General features: G+C 39.9%; 1 protein-coding gene across 5 annotated transcripts in view; it reads right to left on the minus strand.

The window, feature by feature from the left end:
• The window catches only part of arhgef39 (Rho guanine nucleotide exchange factor (GEF) 39), a 360851-nt gene that overhangs the window by 64653 nt on the left and 274703 nt on the right, over positions 1-21495 (minus strand). For all 5 annotated transcript variants that reach the window (XM_049567106.1, XM_049567102.1, XM_049567104.1 and 2 more), the window contains exons 3-4: positions 17872-17966; positions 6406-6526 (exon numbers count right to left, since the gene is read on the minus strand). In XM_049567106.1, the coding sequence (XP_049423063.1) occupies positions 6406-6526; positions 17872-17966 (216 nt within the window). The remainder of the gene's footprint in view (positions 1-6405; positions 6527-17871; positions 17967-21495) is intronic.

Raw genomic sequence — 21495 nt, forward strand, 5'->3', positions numbered from 1 at the left:
ACACTTCTCAGTGCTTTGCAAAGTTATATTTTTTGAGGTGGTGTAAGGTTCTTCTTGGGCTGTTCAGTATTTTAAGGATTAGATTGGGAAAAGAATCTCGGATTTGCACATGCAATATTAAAATCTACATCCCTATCCTAGAGAAGTCACATCTAAACAGGGCTTTATAAAGTCTTTCTCCTGTTCCACGAGTTCAACAAATCAGAGAAAATGTCCTATATAGTTATACTCTTTATGTACTACACCTTGTTTTATAACATTCTCTGACTAGCAACTAATCAACAGGAACATAACATGGTAATGGGCTGAGTACAACAGCATCTGCATGCAGCTTGTAGACCAGTGATGGACATGTCACAACCAGTGAAAACCACTGAATCTCATGTCACTTTCTAGATGCATCCTCTGCCTGACAAGACCCCAAAATCAGCTTGTTGTCAGTCAATGGATTGCCAGCTGAGGTGTGAGGAGGTGGAGGGGGGAGGGAGGCTGTAGATGTCATTAAATATGCATTTGCACATCATGTCAACATGTGTGTATGTCAACATTCAGATGACAAAAAGCCTTATCTTGTCATTTTTGTAAATCATCAAAATAAACATTGCTGCTGTATTTAAATAGACCTGAGGAGAGCTCTACCCTGTTTCACTGCTTTAAAACATCAGTGCATGCCACTTGACTTCATGCCAGCTGTGGTGTGTTTGTGTGTTCTGCTGCTCACATACAGCTGTTTAGCTGGTCGTTATGGCTGTGGCAGTTAGATTTGGACATAGTGAGCAGACAGGTGGTGAGTGGGTAGAATGATGAGGACAATGTGAGAGGAATCTCCTATCAGGTTGAGGGGGTGAAGTAGTGTCACAGTAAAGTGAGGGTGTAAATCAGACACCTGAAAGAGTCGACGCTTTGCATTTAGTGCTGACGGTTGCCAACTTTGAGTAGAAACACAAATGTTACAGCGCTACATTTAGCACAGCGGCATGCCCCGACAGACAGCAAGACATACAATAACCATGATAACTTGAACCATGATTTTATTACCTTCATAAGTATGGGGGCAACTCATAACCATCAGCTCTACATTAGCATCCCAGTAGCTAGCAGCGGGCCGACGGCAAGTGACAGTTTAGCAGATCAACTGATGTCCAATACTGCAAACAGTGCAGCAAAATTAGGAGCACTCCAGACGATCAGATTGCGGCATCATGTACACACGAGTAAAAACAGATGTACTGTGCAAGTGCCTGCATGTATGTTTGAGTGTCAAACTCTGACACTGACAGGAGAGAAGCAGCAGAGCAGCGTGACCAACACACAGTAGAGACCCGGCATAGTAATGAATTACATGACTTTTGTGATAAAAAACATTTACCTGCCAGTGTGGCAGGTAGCTTTCTGAGATTTACCCACCAAATGGAAAATGTACCCACATTTGGCACCTGGCAGGTGTTCATTTTGGACCCTGATGTCGGTCTATAGATTAATGTGCTACTCTTCAGTTTAGTGGTAGTACTGGCACAATGATGTGTCACAACACAGCTCGTAAGGTATTGATGCTACACTGGTTAGTTAGTGGCTGCTGCTGCTCTATATGTACCTGGGTCAGGTGGGAGCGCCTGGGTGAATAAGCAGCTTAATTTTGAGCTGTTACTTATCACAGTTATTAGCATTTAAAAAACAGACACAGCACAGAATCAGGATATTTTTGTGTGCTCACATTGTATCAATGCACTGCGCCAAGTATCTATTTTTTATATTATTAACATTACAAATACAAATGTAACTTTTGGTAGCCAACGAGAATGATAAAATCAACAACAGTTTTTTCAGTCTAGTAGAGATATTTATATTCTAGTAGAAAGAAATGATTTGCTGTCAGATGATTTGATTGATGAAATGGTTAGAAACCAGATAAGACACCAGCAGCCATTATAAACTTCACTCACTTAATATGAGCAAAAAATGTACAGACATGGACGCGTTTCAGCTTCAGAGCCATCATCAGCGCGACAAAACAATAGTGAATAGCAAATTATATACACATACAGTAGGTGAGGTTAAAAACACAGTCACGGTTGAGAATACATAATCAAGTAATAAGATACATCTGTAAATGGATGACGTGTGTAATATAAGCGTCTCACAAATAGGAGTGTCAATAAGGATCAAGAAGTACACCAGTAGCCGGTGACACAGGCTGAGGCATAAGCCAACAGATGCTCAGCAATAGCAAAAGACTGTAAATTAGGAGCTATAGGATCTATAGTCAAATGAATGAATGAATGAATGAATGAATGCGCATAAACAACAATTACGACATGGCCCAATAAACTGCATAATATCTATATATAAATTACATATAATGGAGCCCTAAAAATATCATAAATACATTAGAAAATATATCTAAACAATCTTGGTATGTGTTTATGACCCTTTTTGGGAAATTGCCTCTGGTGATTCCAGCCCCCAAATGGCCACCATGTGTTGAACAACGCCATCCTGCCATCATGCCTCAGAAAGGCTTTACCAGCAGCCACATGAGCAGCGCTGCAAGCTAGTTCCTGCCCCGCCGCACCGGTGCACAGCGTGGACAGGCTAACTAACTAATGGAGACCTGTAGGTGGGCAGTGGGCATGTTTCCAACAAGGTTAGCAGCCTGTCTGTCAGCAAAGCCAACAGGAAATAAAATGCAAGACATTTATGTCACAAAACATTAAAATTTCACCACCTCTAAATAGACAGTCCTTAAAATATGGCGCTAATGAGGCACCAGACTAAAAGGAAAGTGTCTCTTGTGATTTATATGATTTTTTTTTTTTTTAATTAACCAGTTAGATAATGGAGTTGGACTATCAAAAGCAAAATTAACTGAGACTGACATCCCTACACCTAATGAGTGTTGTGTATGTATCAAAGCCTGATATATCTTACTCCTCTGTGCCAAAAACTATTAAAATTACATAAATGAGCCACATTGTTGCACCAAGTGACATTTTCCTTCATTACCATGAACACACACACTGTTGTTTATCCCACATACTCCATCCTGCTGTTCACTGGAGCACAAAATGCAGATTAATCCGCAGCTGAAAATAGTGCATTAACACACTATTTCCTCCTGTTTGAGTGAAGTTTGTTTAAGAAAGAAAATTGTACTATTGTTATTATTATTTATCACAGCATCCAAATGTATGCAAAATCAACTATAAAATAATCAAACTGATGCTCACTGTTACACATTATATGCAATCTGTATACGTACGCAGAATCTGTCGGCGACGGGACAAGATTTAACAAAGTGTTCTGGCTTCCGTTTGTAGTCAGCGCAGTATTGACCAATCACTTTGAATGGCAGATAAACAGTTCATGTAGAGAGCAAAAGAGGCACACTGCATTGGCTGAATGCAATCTCCGAACCCATCAGCAATCATCTGATGAGGAGTTAGCTTTATATCAGCTTTTTCTTTATTTATCTACATTCATATGCAGATATTTGTTTTATAGAGATCAGCCAAAATAAAGCAAGCACAAGGAAGAGGAAGTCTTGGCCCTGATATGTGCTGGCTACACCGGAAACCCTGAAATATTGACCCTCACCACCAGAGGCTTATTGTCACCAGACAATAGCTGATGGATTCTGAGATTGCATTACGTGAGACAAAACTCCTCATGGATGTAAAACAAAAAGTTATAGATGTCATTTTGTTAGTTTATAATTACTCGATAAGATCATATCATCGCTATATGATTCCATTCAAAGTCGATATGCAAGAACACTGTATTATCACCCAGTCATAATTACATGCATATGATATTGCATGATGGTGCTGCTAATATTGCCTTCATATCTTTTAAAATGCCTCTTCACCACATTTTGCAGACATAATGTTTGATATTTAATTTGATTTGAAAACATAATCAGACTGATGTGGGTGTGATAGGTTAGTCTCATTAAGGCACTGAGAGGTTTCCTGCTGTTTAGAAGACTGATCACTAGTCACCTGAGTAAACTAGCACACCTGTCACTACAACATGCTTCCCTGTTCAGTCAATTATAAAGGATGTCGATCTGCAGGAGGATCAATGCAAACTTGCAGGACTTGGTCCACAATCAATGCAATTAGTCAATGTTCTGCATTCTTTCCTACTCTTAATTAAGACAATAATACCTGTGCAGCTTTGATGCAAAGCTAGCAACAGGACATCTCTACTGGTTGCTCCCTGCTGACCAGACCACAAACAAAGACGCCTCTGTACCTCTCCACTGTGATCACTGTCACTGTTCAGACTGTATCAGATGTGATTTATTGAAAGTGTTGAATCTCTGAGAGTGTAGATTTGAAATATTTCAAGACATAGTTCAACAATTTGGGAGATACTCCCATTTTATTTATTTTTTTGAGATTGAGGTGAAAAATATTGATATCAATCCCATGTCTGTGTAGTTGGGTATGGAGCTGGGGTCAGGACGTGGTTACCTCAGCCAGCATAAAGACTGGAAGCCTGGCTTTGTTTAAAGTTTGACAATACAGCTCTTTGACACCTTGTCGCCTCTAAAACTGACTGACTCGCAAATAGTTTAGGGGGCGTTACTGGCTGGAACTATTTCTTGACGAACAAGAAATCCATCCGCCCATTACCTGCAGTGTCTCCTGCTATAGTGCTGGTTCCCACCTGCAGTCGGTGAGCCAAGGTTTTGATTTTAGTCTCTGTAAAAACACAATGCTATCAAACCTGACAACATCACTGTGACAGCAATACTAAAATCTCTACACCCAGTCATTATTCATCAAAATGTAGTTCTAGAATGTAACAGCAAGTAAAACCACAAATCTTTGAATATACATTATTAAACTGAAAGTCATTTGGAGTTCATAATGTTCGATGTTTTACGTTAAGCTTGTGAAGTAAAATGAATTGTTTTTTAAGGCAATACTATGGCGATCGATGCTAATTTCTGTTAGCATGTTAATGGTAATTCTCATTGTGTGTAATCGTCGGGCTAACGGACTAAAGTGGGATTAATATTTCTAGATCAAACTGATGCTGTACCTACTCTGCGTCAGTGTAGACCCTACGCTGCACCCTATGCCATAGCCTGACATGCACCTCCAAAGAAATGCAACTACGCATCACAGCAACGCAGACCTCCTGTCTATTTTTGTAAGCTGAAATCATTTCCCTCAGTAGAAACCAAGCTTAATTTACTCTAATTTACTTATATTTCACAGATAAGAAACAATAAATTGTGAGGACAATAAAGCCTTCACAAAAATAGCATTTTAATTCTTGTGTGTTATTTATCCTGGCTTCATATGAGTAGAGGAAGCTAGGTTAATTTATACAATGTAAAATGCCATAGGCTTTTGCTAATAACATTAACATATTGTAGTTGTTTGGAAAACGTGATTAGTATAAGACAGTTATTTTGTCAGTGAACCTTGTGAGTTGTAATGGAGCCAAATTTTTAAACGTTACCTTTGTTAAATGTTGCTGTTGTCCCTGGCTTCATCAAAGTAGAGGAAATCTCTGCTAGCCACTAGGCTAATTTATATAGCAAATGCCATAGGCTTGTGCTAATAACATTAGCATGTTGCATTTGTGGGGAAAATATGTCCAGCAAAAGACAAATGGTTTTTATCTGTAAATGCTGCCAGTTATAGTGAAGTCGATTTGTGTTAAAATTGCCGCTATTAAGCCAGGTTTAATGTGTGTTCAGTTTAATCACCTCAACTTTACAGCACTTCACAGAATCCCCACCACCGACCAGTGTTTTGGAGGTCTAACTGCAGAGTGACACAGACACACCACTGCACAAGTATAAATGTTGACAATGGAGTAGGCCATGTGCGTAGGCTAAGGCGTAGGCTCTGCGATAGAGTATAAATCCAGCTTAAGTGCTTATTTGCCATTTGGTCGTAGTGGTGGAAGAAGTACTCCCAAGTACTTTCAAATTGTATTTAAGTTTAAAACTTGAGTAAAGGTACATCATTACTTTCCACCACTGCACAGTTGTAGCAGTTATGCTAGCTATGTTGGGAGTTATTTCAACATTTCACTATCATATAGTATAGTTGATTGAGGTTTGCATCTTTGTCACTTTTTTCACCCCTGATGAGTTGCATGCCTGCTAGTTGTGCCATGCTACACAGTAGTATACCATGGCAGCACTGGAGTCACTGACCTGACCCAGTGCATTTGATTGTGTCAGAATCCAAGAGTCCAATAACCATTGATGCATTGAGTATTCAGTCCAATGACTGAGGAATACATTGGCCAATTTTCTCACAAGGATTATTAAAATCTAATCACAGCTAATGTGATAAACAGCATGTGAAATGCTAAGCAGTGCAACAGTAAGGTCTGACAAATAGGTGTGATAAGCATATGGAAATACTGCATTCTTACCCCGAGCACTTTGCGAGCATTATAAATGTTGTCCACATATAAGTTGTAGTGGTGCAGCTGTGGACACATCTGCTCGAAGCCTCGGCCAAAGTAGCCATTCTCCAAATGGACCAGCAGAGATCTGGTTAAAAAAAAACAACAAAAAAAACAGTTAGACAAAACACACAGACACAAAAACACAATGCTAGGGCTGAACAACTTATCATTTCAAATCAAAAATCAGGATTTAAAAGAGTGCAAATTTCAAAAGCTCAAACTTTGATTATAAACTTCCATAATTAGCCATGTCTTAACAAGCTGTGGAAGATGAAAGGTTTAGGCTGGCTATAATGGCATCTGGAAACTCAGCATGTAGGAAACCATGGAGTTTAAAGGGATGGTTTAGATCTTTTGAAGTAGGGTCGTACAAGGTACTTATCCATAGTCAGTGTATTACCTACAGTAGATGGCAGTCAGCACGCCCCCAGTTTGGACGAGACATGTAAGGCTGCAGCCACATTCAGTTTAAAGCCTACACGACATGCCCCTACAAACCATGCCCACCACCAGTACAAGACAAACCCACCAACACGATGGTAATCTGAGCCCTACAAGCACGCAGTGTTGTAGTGAATAAATATGAGGCCAAACAAAGCAACAATCCACTTCATAATTCATTATACATGAAGAGTTGAGATAAGCAATGAGATGTAACCTTAAGTAAAACCTTCACCGCCTCTCTTTTAAACCAACACTACATAGCTGACTGAATGCTAACTTAGCATTTTGTTCAGGGCTTCCACTTCTGATGAAGGAGCGAAAGACCTGATCATAGACTGAGTTGTAGGTATGGTGGACGGGTAATGTAGCTGGTGGGTGGATCACATAGCTGCTCTCGCCTGAGATATATCTACTTGGTTTGAAGAAGCAGATGGGGGAACCTGACACTCAGCAATGTACTGCTGTTGATGTGGGCAGCAGCAAACTGTATTTTAGCCACCCAACTACAGTCCTAACCAAATAAAAATCAGTATCAGTTTAACTGTACTGCTGTTATGGATAAGTAACACACAGTGATTTAGCTTTAGCTAGCTCATATGATTCCATAAGGATTCATGGGTAACAGTTAGCCTTTCATTAATCTCTCAAGACAGATTCTGCAATCTACATTGTAAAGGAAGAATTTTTTATTTTTTTTTTCTTACCGATGGATTTCCAGATTGGCCTTTCATTAATACTATAAATTAAATATTTGTTTTGTTGTTGTTTTCTTATGAAAAGGCCAATTTATCTTTGCGAATAATATACTGGGTTCATGTTATCTGTGACATATTTAAATTTTTTAAAGAAAAAAAGAAAACAATCTTAAATTAAAACATAAATTAATTGTCGCCTGGTGAAGCCCCAGGATTTAGAATATTTTCACTGCTTTATCATGCTGTCACACAGCTCTCTTGGATCAGTAACAGAAGCTGTTATCTACGCTGTCTTCAATTCCACCAGATTCCTTTGACAAAAACAATAATTTTACCTTGCAGAACACGGAAGCTGCTGGTCTGCTGCTGCCTCTATCACTTGTCACTGGCTTTTAAAATGGTTAGTTCATATTCACCAAGGTCATGCAATAACAAAGACAAATTAACTAACTGAGGCAGCATAAGGGTATCAACTCCCGTGGTATAAGCAAAGCAAAATTACTGTTTCTGTCAAAGCAGTTTGGCAGCTTTAAAGGGAGCGTTTACAGTTTAAAGGGAGCGTAGACAGTTATAACAGCTTCTTTTCCTGTCGGAAAGGGCTGTCTGACAGTAAGGTAAAGTGGTGAAATTTTTTTTTAAATACAGCGTACATTCAAACAGGGTACCTGCAGAACTCAGACGCTTAAATTTGATACAGTTGAAGACCTTTTTAAGATAATTTCTTACCAAATTTAAGACTGTTTTTTTTTAAAGATTTTTCTACTTCAAGCATTGTAGGTAAGGTTAAAGCTCCATAAAAAATTTGGATTTTAACACAGAGGAGCGCAACTCATTTTGACTAAAAGAAATTTAAAGACTGATAAGTGAAATTAGATAAGATGTTTGTAGCAGTTCAGAAAAATATGAAATTAAGATCATTTAATGGGTCTCATTCATGAAATATTTGTAAATCTGATAGAAGATAGTAGATTTGCACATAAAAAATCTTGGTACTAAAAACCTACACCAGATTCATGAACACCACAGGAAATTCAGATTTAATCGTAGGCACACAAATAGCCAGTTTTGTTTGTAACTACAAAAATATAAGAGATACTAACATAATGATGAATGCTGAAATACATCTAAATTTCATTCTGCAAATTCGTTCAGCTCACGTTTCATGAATGAGACCCAGTGACCTTTAAGGCCTAATATTTACAAAATTGAATTTAAGATTAAGGATTAAGGATTATTTTTTTGGGCTTTTTGCCTTTAATGGACAGGACAGAGTGAACGGGGTGAGAGAGAGCGGGAGGGTGACATGCAGAGATGGTTGCAAGCTAGAGTCGAACCTGCGACTGCTGCAGTGAGGCATCGCCTCTGTACATGGGGCGCCGGCACTATCCACTACTCTAATGATGCCCCTATTTTAAGACTTTTTAAGGGTATGGACAAGTACTTCATGCAAACGCCTACTCCAAACTGTCCCTTAAATTTACCAAAAATAACTAAATTGTAATTGCAATACATTTGTACAACACACTGACCAAACCACAACAAATCACCAAGTCACTGTCAATCATTTTTAGGGCATGTAAACAAGCAGGCACTGATGAGTGAACATCGTTAACTCCAACACAGGACATGGCAGAAGTAACTATCTCAATATGTGTGGCATTTTTTTGTGCATCACAGATCTCTGACACATTCATTTCAAAGTGCCCCCCAGTGAGCATTTAGCCTCCAGTCAAACCGCATTGGACTTTGAGTTAGTGCACATTACCGCCTGACAATGCACTGCTGCTCTGCATCAGTGGAAAGAAGGAGCTCAAATAAGGCGAGAACACATCTGAAGCATCATTTTCAGCAAAGACACACATGTTTAGAGAAAGCGCGGAGGTTGAGCAAAGTTCAGAGGGTTGCTTCCCCATTAATGGGAGGTTTAGCAGGCTGAGCTCTGTGGTGTCATTTGAAGGGGCCTCTCCCTGTGGGTGACGTATTTACTGGGACCAAGACGGTGGGTCTACCTTCAGGGCACCCGGGGCCACTTTGTAGTGAGAACACGCCCGCTGAACTCAGGAACAAAACAACTGGATCAAGGCAGAGGCAAAGCAGTCGTTCAGCCTGTCAGGCACATTACAGTAACACGGACGCAATTGGTTGGGGGTGTTGACACTTGTGAAGGAGCTTGTTATCCAAACTTAGAGGAAGTACCACACACGCACACATACACACACACACACACACACACAACCCTACTCTCTAATGATGTTCCCAGAGACTTCTGTTCGTACATGCTGTAAGAAGGAGCACTTTGCCGTTGAAGTTGATTTAAATAGATTTTAATGAAGTTGTGCGCCAAGGTAGCCTCTGTTCATAATCAGGAGATGCAGGAGCAGCCGAGAGAGTTCTAACGAGGGCAAAGGGCGGGAAAAACTGTGTTTCCGTTTTTTTCCCCCTCTCACTGCCAGAGGCTATTATGATAAATATGAAATTATGGATTACATTTTTTATACTTTTTTTCACAGCAATTAAATTGTCTGGCCATCAGCGGCGGGATGGAGATAACATTAGCATTCTGTGTGTGTCACGTTAATCCACATTAATTCCAAGCAGCGGCGACATCTGGGGCGGATACAACCTCGACCATGCAATTCAGGCCAAGGCGCCTTCATTTGGGGGGTCTTGAACAGAGGAATACTAATTGTTGGGACACAGTGTGAGCATCCGCTGAACATAAATGACTACTTAATGAAATAAATAAACACAACCACGAATCACTGATAAGAAAACAAAGCAATGAAGCAGCATTTTGTTGCTCTGCGTGAACTGTATGACTGTATGTGATTCATGCTGTGATGAAACATAGTGACTCGTGTCACTCCATGTCCTCTCAGACTACACCTATTCTCATCATGGACCCAATCCTCCCCCTTTAAAATCCAATGCTGATTGTATGCTCCTTACTGGATCCACTGACAGCTCTTTCAAGTTGCTGATTCCTGTTTGTCATGTTTGCAGCGGGGGATAATTGGGTTGCTCCTTCTGCTGCCTGCTCTCTGTTCTCCATAAACAGTCAGAAACAGAATGAATGGCATGGCGTATCAATATATTCACGTCTGCTTTTCTTATGTAACTCAACAAAGCTTAATGAAGGCAGAATTCATTACTACTATTCCCACTGCACTCTGGAGTTAAGTAAATAAAGACGGAAACATCAGATGAATATACCTCCACTCTGCACACACTGACACACTTGTATTACTATCACAGAAACATTAGGCTGTGCAGAGCTGACAAGCGCGGCTCTCACAGAAGGTTTCTGCCATTCAAGTGGTTTCTTGCTGCTTTTGTGAGGATCAACAACTCATCGTAAGAATCAATGCCCAGCTGCAAAAATCCTCTTGTGAAAATATTTCTTAGTTTTTCTCTGATGAAGATGTATAGATACCCTTATAAGTCTGGGATTCTTCAGATCCACACAACAGGCTTGGGTGTTATCAGGGTTTATCAGGGTATTTAGAAATCCTGACATTATAATTTTCAATAATGTAAAAAAGACAAATGGTCCTGTTTCTCTTAAACTAATATGGAGATACTGTAGTGAGATGTAATACATGTAGTGCACAGCATGCGCCAACAGAGGTCAGTCTCTACTGGTGGAAGAGACAGTTGAGGTGAGAAACATTGTGACTGCAAATGGTGGGGATAACGTTACAGGACTGTAAACAGATGTCGGAGAGATAAACAAAGGGTACAGCCAGCATACTGTCACATCTAAGGGTTTATTTTGACGAAACCAGAGATGGTGATTGTTGGAAAGTCTAGCCAGGACACTTTTGTCACTCAAAGCGGCGATGGCATTAATTATGCATACCTTTAAGACTTATTATACAACAGTTAGTCCCAAACAAGCAATCTGATTGGATAAGAGGCATTCCATGAGTGCTGATATACAGTATAACAGCACTGGGACTTTTAACATTGCATGTATCACTCCGCTTTACAGATGTTCTGAACCATTAATTACATTAACTGTAAATTAGCCTAGTAACAAACTTTGCACTGCAAATATGTCCACAAATAACATTTGAATGGTAATGAATAAATAATGAATGGTAGTCAGGAAAGGATGAAGGAATGAGAAGAAGCCTGAATACTTCACTGCAAATCTCCAGGTGTGCTTGTATGACAGCAGATGAAGCAACATGCTAATTAAGCTGTGAACTCATCGGCATCACACATATGCCACAAAAGCAACTGTCAACAGACTCTTATTTCACTGGTCACATATAAATTAAAAGACCAGATGTATCTTACACGATACAAAGGACATGGCCCATGGTATGTGGCGCCCTACATTGAGCAGCAAGCTAGTGTGCAGGAATCTTCTATATTATTGCTTGGCAACAGTCCAGTCCTAGTCTAGATGCAGAACTATTTGTGTTGGCGAAGCCAAAAATATAATTTAATAAACAAACAAATCATAAGTTTCTGCCGCTTTTAACTGTTAATAAATGGCACTTGTAGAACTGGTAAATAAAAGCAATATTACACTAGGTCATGCTGTTATACTAAAAATCAGCACAGCTTTGATTCGGTCGTAGGTACAAGGCCGCATTCTGTGCTTTAGCTAGTCAACAGCCCACACATTCTGAGAATATTTGACTTGTTAGCTTAGCATCAACTAAGAATCCATCAATGTAACCATCAGTTGCTGAAAGGAAACTTCTTATTGTAACACCGTACCAACAATAACACTTCAGTCAGGACATGCATGAAAAGGAAACGTTAATTGTGGAAAAATTGTGGAAATAAATAAGATTTTGTCAGTAAATCAGCGGAGTGGAAGGTTTTTTGTTGAAAACGGACCTATTTGTGAGTGCTTTTTTTCCCTACGACTAATCGATTAGTTGAAGATTATGTACGACTTTAGTCGACCAAGATTTTCTTTGGTTGACTACAGCCCTAATATATATTTTGCAGTGTAAAATTTATGTGAGTAATATATAATAAGGAATGACTTTCAAATGACTTTCAAAAGCCATGGAGTGTTGATTCCATGGCTACGGCTTTTCAAGCAGCCGTACAAGAACTCGAATAAAAAAGGGTAACACTGGCAGTATTTTTATTTGAATCAGAAATTATCTGATCAAAAAAATTAAAAATGACATCTGACCAGACATGTGATACTTGGTGTTATAGGCACATTTAAGTCACTACCACAAGGATGTGTTTTGGTAGGTTTGATACTCAGCCCTCAATTAAACTGAGACAGCACGCTTGCTGACAGACGCAGCAGGAAGCCTTTAATAACATGCCCCTTGATTATAATGAGCCTGTTCAATGCATTAAGACTTACAGTGCGTAATACTTGATGTTTCATGTGTGACAATGAATGAGGAAGTCACCCACATATCCATCTATGAGAGCTAATTATCACCACCGTTATTATCAAGTATTCTTGGCACTGTCACACAGATATTCACTGTATACCGAATGTCAGAGTGAAAGTAAGGGAAAAGAATATGGGAAAATCTATAATCAATCACTGAGCAGTGGTAAATCAGTCTGGCACTAACACACTGTCTCTCCATGGACCAGTTTTTAAATGGAGTGCTTGCCATTATGTTTCAACCATTGATTCAATAAGGGGCTCATAATGAAGATGTATGGGAACTGCAGGACCATTTATCCAATACATCAGACTGTGTAATTCATACTTCAATCTTCATTGTAGCACTCCCAACAAGAAAGCCCGTCAGTCTGCAGAGGATGAGAGCCTGGGGGAACCCATACCACTCATTATTTAGTCTGGAAATGGAACTCCCAATCAAAGGTATCCCAACCACTCACTCCACTGTTTGTCAAGCTGTGCAGTCTGATACTGAACTGTGTATGTTTTGTCTGTTTGACTGTGTTCAGAATGTACAATAGATTTAGAGGCTGACTGTCCACATTGCACGCCAGCCGCAATTATGCAATTGCGGAGCTTTGTAGGACCTGACCGATTTATCGGTTGGCCGATTTAATCGCCCGATTATAGCCATTAGAGAATAATCGAAAGAAGTTGGCCGATTGACGCCGATGTTAACACTTATATTTTCATCACTACTAAAATGCAGGGAATATGGTGTTTTACTTAGAAATGATGTCCTTGTGTTACTTTTTGCACTTTAACCTACCTCTGTTAAATTGGCAATAATAAGAACAACTCTGGTACTGTGAACATACATGTGAATGTCTTAATTCATATAGACTTTGCATGATTATTTTATTTCCCAGAGGTTTACTGCCTTTTTGCACATCATATTTTTGATTTATTGTGTGTTCAAATTGTTCATATGCTGCTTGTTCCACACAATTTCTGATAATAAAAGTATTTGAAAATAGTAATAGTGTTCTTCCTTCAATCTTTGTAACGAGTGTTTGAACTATATTTAAGCCATCAAAAGCAGGTATTTCGGGGGTTTTAAAAAAAAATTAAAAATTTAATCGGCCGATATATCGGTTATCAGATTTTTTTATTCCATAATATCGGAATTGGCATCGGCCCCAAAAAATCCATATCGGTCAGGCCCTAGAGCTTTGTGGGTGTATGTGGATGTCTGTGAAGCCTGGCACAAGAACTAGGGATGTCCCAATCCAGCTTTTTCACTTCTGATCCAAAACCGATACTACAGCCTTGAGTTTTGGCCGATACCGATACCAATCCAATCCAAGCGCGTATTATACATATTCACTTATTTTGTTGTCAGTCATGTTAGAAAAGGTTTGATCAAGCGATATTACTCTAACAAGAACAACTACTTAATCGGGTTAGTTAGAATGATCCACAACAGTTGGTATGAAAAACTGACCTGTTTATTGTTAACAGGGTTAAATAAACAAACTTGAACATTAACATTAAATAAAAAATATAGCTGGTTTCCTTTGGCTGCTTTGGCTTAATAAATAGAAAATAAATCAACACAAGAAATCTTTAAAATGTCTAACATTGAAATTAAAATAGCAGCAAGACTCCACACACTTGTGCTTTGGCCCCCTAATAAATAAAAAATAGATTAACACCACAAAACATTGTTGACATTTAACAAACAATGCAGCCTTTCCTTTTCAGTTATTTTAGTAATGTCAGTGCCAGCCTGGTGCTGCTGTTTCCTGGGACCAACAGAGGGGACAAAAAACCACACACAATATTGTACAACTGTTTAAACAAACAATAGTCCATCCATGGCTCCAATTTCACTAATTGTGCCCAAAACAATGCCATCAGTGCTCTTTACTTAAACAGTAAGAGTGTAAACGAAATAAAAATATCACTCTCAAAAAAACAGAGCAGAAAACAAATAGTCAGTTAACTACATTGACCACTACTCTTCCTACCCTCCGTGTGTGTCTGCCGTCTGCATGCTGGCCTGGTGGATTGATAGTAAGTGCTGGAGCAGATTCCTGGAATGGACTGCTTGAATCGCGGAGCACTGGGCTGGTGGGAAAACCTGGATTGGAGTCTGTGAAAAACTGGATCGGAGTTCTGGGATCGGCATTTTTCCATGCAGTCCGATCTGATGCCGATGCACTTTTTTGCTAATATCGGCGGCCGATACTGATCCGAATATCGGATCGGGACATCCCTAACAAGAACCATCCAATGAGGGCTGTTAGGGAGTCAATTAAGTGGTGTACTTGTCGTTTTCTAACTCAAAAAAGCACATTTACTGTTGATCCGTTCAAGATTGGTACATTGGTTTAGAGGCTTTTTTCTTTTCTTTTCTTTTTTTTTTTAAGATTATTTTTTGGCTTTTTGCCTGACTTTTTTGCAGACTGAAATGGGGTGAGACAGAGAGTGGAGGTTGACATGCAGCAAAGGGTTGCAAGCCGGAGTCAAACCTGCGACCGCTGCAGCAAGACATCACCTCTGTACATGGGGCACCGGCACTATCCACTACGCTACCGACACCCCTAGAGGCGTTTTTCTGAGTGAGCAAGACCCAGTTAGGATTAGTGTTGTCACGGTACAAAAATTGGGACCCACGGTACGATACCAGTGAAAGTATCACGGTCCTGAGTAGTATCGTGATACCACAGCAAAAATGAGGCAGATGTGCCTTTTGTCATTTATAAAAAGATAAATCACTTTTCTATAATACATCAATCATATTTCAATGAAATAAATTACTTATTGACTTGAAACTTGAATTCATACTTCAAAAACAGCATCAATAATTGATTAACATGGGGGGATCAAAATAAAATAAATAAATAAAATAAAAATCAACCAAAAATCAACCAGCCACCCTCCTCCTCTGATAAGTTAAGAACAGTCCCTTAAGTGCAGTGAGCTTTGTGGACCGTTACCTGCCACAAAGACAGAAATGTGAACGGCTCGTTTCTCCTCTGACACGCCACATACCTGTGTGCCGCCACGGCTTGGCTGTTCAGGTACTACTAGGCAGTCGTGACACCAACAAAGAGGAAATTATTGGACGTGGAGAGGGGCTTCTCGGTCACCGGTAAACCATGTTGTCTTGCGGTGGCTATAGTGCTCTGCCATATTCCTGTCTGTGACCCCAGTTCAACCCACAATCGGCAGGATTCGCCTTTCGTTTCTGCTGCTGGTTGAAATCTGTAATCGCACCGTGTGCTCCTGAATGGTTTCTTTTGCTCGCACAAAACTATTTTTAGTTGCAAATGCGAGTAAAATGCTCGCACCGTAGAGCTCTGTGGAAAACAAATCACTGTAGCATATGTAAACAAATCTAACCTACAAGTAAAAAGAAATAAATAGGGGCGTCAGTAGCGTAATGGATAGTGCCGGCGCCCCATGTACAGAGGCGATGCCTCACTGCAGTGGTTGCAGGTTCGACTCCGGCTAGCAACCCTTTGCTGCATGTCAACCCCCACTCTCTCGCTCACCGCATTTCAATCTGTCCTGTCCATTAAAGGCAAAAAGCCCAACAAAATAATCTTTAAAAAAAAAAAGAAAAGAAAAGAAAGACATAATAACTTTCACTGCTTAAAGATACTCAATAGCTCAGCTAATACTTGAAATGTCACTGGAAAACAAACCACTGCAGCAGCATATTGAGTGCCAGGTGGCCAGCGCGCGCCGTTATTGGACGGCGCATGGACACTCACTCTCTTGCGATTGGACTTTGAACTTTTCCCACAGTAGTGGTACCGTGAGGTACCTTGAGTACTACGGTACTCCAACATTAGGGTATCATATGTACCGTGGTGTTTAAGTACCGTCGACCGTTGGTACCAGTATACAGTGCAACACTAGTTAGGATACTAAATATTGTCATCTTTATAGGGCTGTAAGTGCATGCCTCTTGCAGGGTTGAGTTTATTACATTCAATTTTTTTCACAGTCTAATGATGGCACGTATGGAGGAGACAGAACTATTCTTTGTTTTTGTTGTGCTAGCAATGGGGACATCAGTTTGATTTAGTTCAGTCAGGGCTATGGAATATTAAATCATCCATATTTTTGCACTACATCTTAGCCTTACTTATCCTCAGGTGTACATAAAATACGGGTTATATACTTCTTTTTAAAATATAAAAATGTGAAATTATCAGTTATCGTATTGTTGAAAAAGACAAAAAAGACAAGAACCAATAAGTAAACAGTTTCTGATGCTTTTTCACCACAGTAAGAAAAAATCTATACTGTCATAGCCATATATTTTTTAACATAGACATGATCAAAGTTTTAATCTCACCACTTTGAAACAACATCACTTTTAGTATCAGCTTTCGAAAACCCATCATGAGCCCTATTTTTCTACTTCACTGATTTATAGATAGCTGGATCCAGTGCCTTTGCATGTACACATGTACTAACTTCAAACATCACCCTTTTATTTATATAACTAAACTTTTTGAAGTCTTTCAAGTGCACTTGTAGATTTTAGTTTTACAGCACCTTGACAGCGAGATCAATCTGACGTCTAGACATGTGGTGAGATCAGCTTCTCTCAGCTCTGACTTCCAATTGGCCGCCCTGCCCTCTGAGACCTTCAGCAGCAGGTTGAGAATTTTCTATGGTAACAATAACGTTCCTCACTTGTGATATCTCTGGGATTAATTGTAGCTGATACGCATTGATGTGTCCAACAGGGCAGAGAACACCTCTTCACTGCAATATCATTTTTATCACTGACTCCTGCTAATGGTGAAGATAAGGACTATGCTTTAGCAAACTAACAGTTTATCTAGACTGCAGTCTTAAGCAAGACACAAACGACTAATCCTTATCCCAGTATAATTTAGATATTCTGTTAATTATTCAGAGGATACTTACTGGTTCATGGAATGAATGGCTTTAATTGAACTGAAGATGCTTTCTCTAATGTCCTGCTTCAGGGTTCCTTTGGCCTTCAAGATCTCCACAAAGTACTGTAAGAAACAAGAGAGCAGAGGGAGATACAATGATGTTATTCCTCAGCATTTCTATTAATAAGAAAGAACTGGGCTGTCTCTGATTGGATATGCCTTTGATGAAATATTTTTTTTGATAAGGAGGTGCTTTCACTGCTGACATCTCTATTCCTCTCCCAACACACTGAGCAAAATGTAATAGACTGCACAGAACATACACTAACTTGCTATTTATTTTGCCCTGCAGCCCAGACTGACTGTTAACATTATACTGTACTGTATATCTGCATGGCTCATATGAAGCACAAGTACAGAGGGATGTTGTTATAACCACAACACTCACAATAAAGCGACAGCTGTGCTGGTCTCAAGTCATTTGAAGTGAAAATGGGATTAGCAAATTGAATGTGCATTAGGCCTAAAATGACTCCTAATTGGAGTGAACGGGTGGAGGGTGAGTAATTGTGTAGAAATGAGGCTGCAGTGGTGGGTGGAAAAGTCTGTTCTCTCCACAGGGAGGAAGAGTAGCATGAATGCTACCTTGAGTCTGTTAATATGCACTGTACAGTAAGAGTGCACTAATCTGCACAGTATCTCCTGTATATTCAACCTTTTGCCTCTGAGAACGTTTGCCATGGAGATTTTGTAATTATTCACTGTATATTTCTGTTATGGAAACAATATTTAGTTTGGTACACCTTTCTTCCCTGTAGTGGTATCTAGCCGTGCAGATAGTTTTGGTTTAACATGTCCTGGTTTTGAGCATAGGCTTGGCTACCACTTATAACTCATGTACCGATAGCAGTGGCATTAAAGAGTAAAGCTGAAAACACACCATCCCCGTCAAGTGCCACCCCTAGCACACACTGTACACCTTATGCTGCAGCTCATTAACAGACGATCACTCAAAGTTATTACTACATTTACTGAAAGATCTGTACTTCCTCCACCTGTGCATTAGGTTAAAATCATGTGTAGACGCCCACTAATTAAACTTGATTTCTAACACAAAGAAAAAAATCTGCAGAGCTATGACTCGCCACGCAATATCTTTTTGGCCATTGTCTTTATGATGACGGGTTTGTGGGTACAGCATAGACCAGCAGTCGACAGCCTTTACTATCAAAAGACCAAATAATTTTTTAAAAATTTGTCTGGAACCACAACACATATTTGAGCTTTATATGAAGGTAACACAGCCTATGAAGTCTGAATTAGCCTATCAACATTATTATAGATCTAAATGAGCATTCATTAATATGTTTTACCACAAGGTGGCTACTCTGCAGTGGTACTTTAACTTTGCAGTGTTGGCGATAAAGGCAAACAGACCTGTCCACCCCTGTTAAATACTCTATTTTTCTCTGAGTGTGTTGGCAAAATTTAGAGGAAAGGTCAAAGGTCATAGATGCATGACGCACATTTTAGTTGATGAAATATTAAAACATTTCTTGTATTTGGTGTATAGGCTACACATTTTTAACCCTGGCATAGACGACAAAATAATGGATGTAGCCACTGTCACATCACCCATTGGTTTGTGGACTCCTGTTTTAAAGCATTAAGTTTGGCATTTTGGCTGTCGTCATCTTGTGTTTTGGGCACCAGAAATTACAATATTTGGACAAGTGATTGGAGCCAACCCAAACGCGAGCTGCTAGCTTGGTTAGCATGGCACATGTACTGCTAGGGTTAAATATGATAATGCTAAAGCACGTTTTGGCTCTCAAAAAAATTGGCTTAAAACCATTAAAACAACATTTACTTTCCAGAAAGACTAAACATTCGGCTCCTTTGAGCAGAGATGTCTAACATGTCTTCAGAAAAATTAGTGCAATTCCAACAAAATGTCAAACAATTTTTGACATTCAGTGAGTCTACTACTCACATGTGCATACATTTCCACTCCTGTGTGGTTATGCTGGCTTACCACACCAAACTAAAGTGGAAACTATTGAGGAAGCAGGTTAAGTTACCCCCTGCCTTACAGGCCATTTACGAATCTGAAGTTTTGGCAGTGTCTTAGCAATAGGCTTCTTTTATGCAAATTATTTTGCACTGAAGCTGCTGATTGGATATATTTTGCACAACAGCCCCTTTCCACCGCAGGAACTTTGCTCATTTACCCGGGATTTTGAAAAACCTCTGCGCGTTTCCAACAAAATTGCACTGGAAAAAAAACTTTCCCTCAACCCCAAACTTTGATTGAAAAAAGCACCCAGTAGGGGGGTAGGACTTTTCAGATTACCCCGAATTCTTGAGGGGCAAGGCTCAAAAATGATTCGAGTTGACGGCAGCTACACTTGTTACTGTAAGTGCAATTAAACCTTAGCCAATAATTTATCAATACATGTGTTCAGCAAGCATGAACATGTAAACATGCAGACAGTGATATTTTATATGCTCCGTCCACAGTCTCTCATCCACCGACACTAACGTTATGTCTATGACACAAGGACAACATGCTGGTTTGGCTGATAGCGAATTGTTACTAATAAGCTGAAATGACAGCTGTCTGTATGTAGACTAGAGCTTAGATTCTCTGCCTGAGCTTGAGCCCAGCCCGACCTGGCCCACGGGCCCAAGCTGGGTTGGGCCGGGAGCCCCCCTCCCTCTGACTGGCCCAGACCGGGCCTGGTCAGATATGACGTTTTTGTTTGTTTTTTTAAAAGCTATGGCTTTACAAAAAAAAAGCTAGCTATTTAAGGCTATGTATTGTAGCGACCCTGCAGTAAATGTTCTGTTGTAATGTCAATGTTCTGTGACTTAATGGCATGTTTGGGATTGAATGAGGTGCGGGGTGCGAGTGTGACGGGGATGAGGAGGACTGTGTGAGTGCGCGTGCTGGTGTGTGTATGAGCGAGCTGGAGGAGAGAGCAGGAGTGCACAGTTGGAGTTACAGCTAAGTTGTTGTTTGTTGGTTGTTTTGGCGTGGTTATGGCCAACAGTAACCTGTACTGTTCAGTAATAAACGGTGGTTTAATTGCCGAATAACTGCGTCATCCTTCCCACACGTCCTGGCAGACGCTACAGTATTATAAAATTAAACCACACTTTGTATGACACATAGCCTACAGTTACAACAAACTTAGAGCCGAATTCACAAAGAATGAACAGCGGCCGCTGATGGCACCTTGAACTGCACTTCATTTGCACCCGCAGTTTGCTCCGTCTTAACGTCCTATTCACAAAGGATATTGCGCTAATGATATACCAGTGCAAACATGCCCACAAAGTTTGGCAGCTGTGTGCAGTTTGCCCCTGACTGCAATAAGCCACACATGGCAAAGTATAAATGCTGGCTTTGCGCCAAGAACACCGTGGTAGAACAATGGCAGACTTTGTTTGGCAAAGTGCTGAATACTGTATACCCTCATGTAGTGATGTCTGCTGGTGAGTCAGTCTAACAGTGTCAGATGGGTTGAGGCTGTGGATTTGACCAAGTTTGACCACTTTATCACTATTCCCTCTCACTTGTAGCTGTTTTTTCGTTATCTTTTGAATTTAACATGAATTATGGAACCGTTTTTTGTTCACGTTTGTTTCC

Source organism: Epinephelus fuscoguttatus, linkage group LG22, assembly GCF_011397635.1.
Source record: "Epinephelus fuscoguttatus linkage group LG22, E.fuscoguttatus.final_Chr_v1".
Lineage (NCBI taxonomy): Eukaryota > Metazoa > Chordata > Actinopteri > Perciformes > Serranidae > Epinephelus > Epinephelus fuscoguttatus.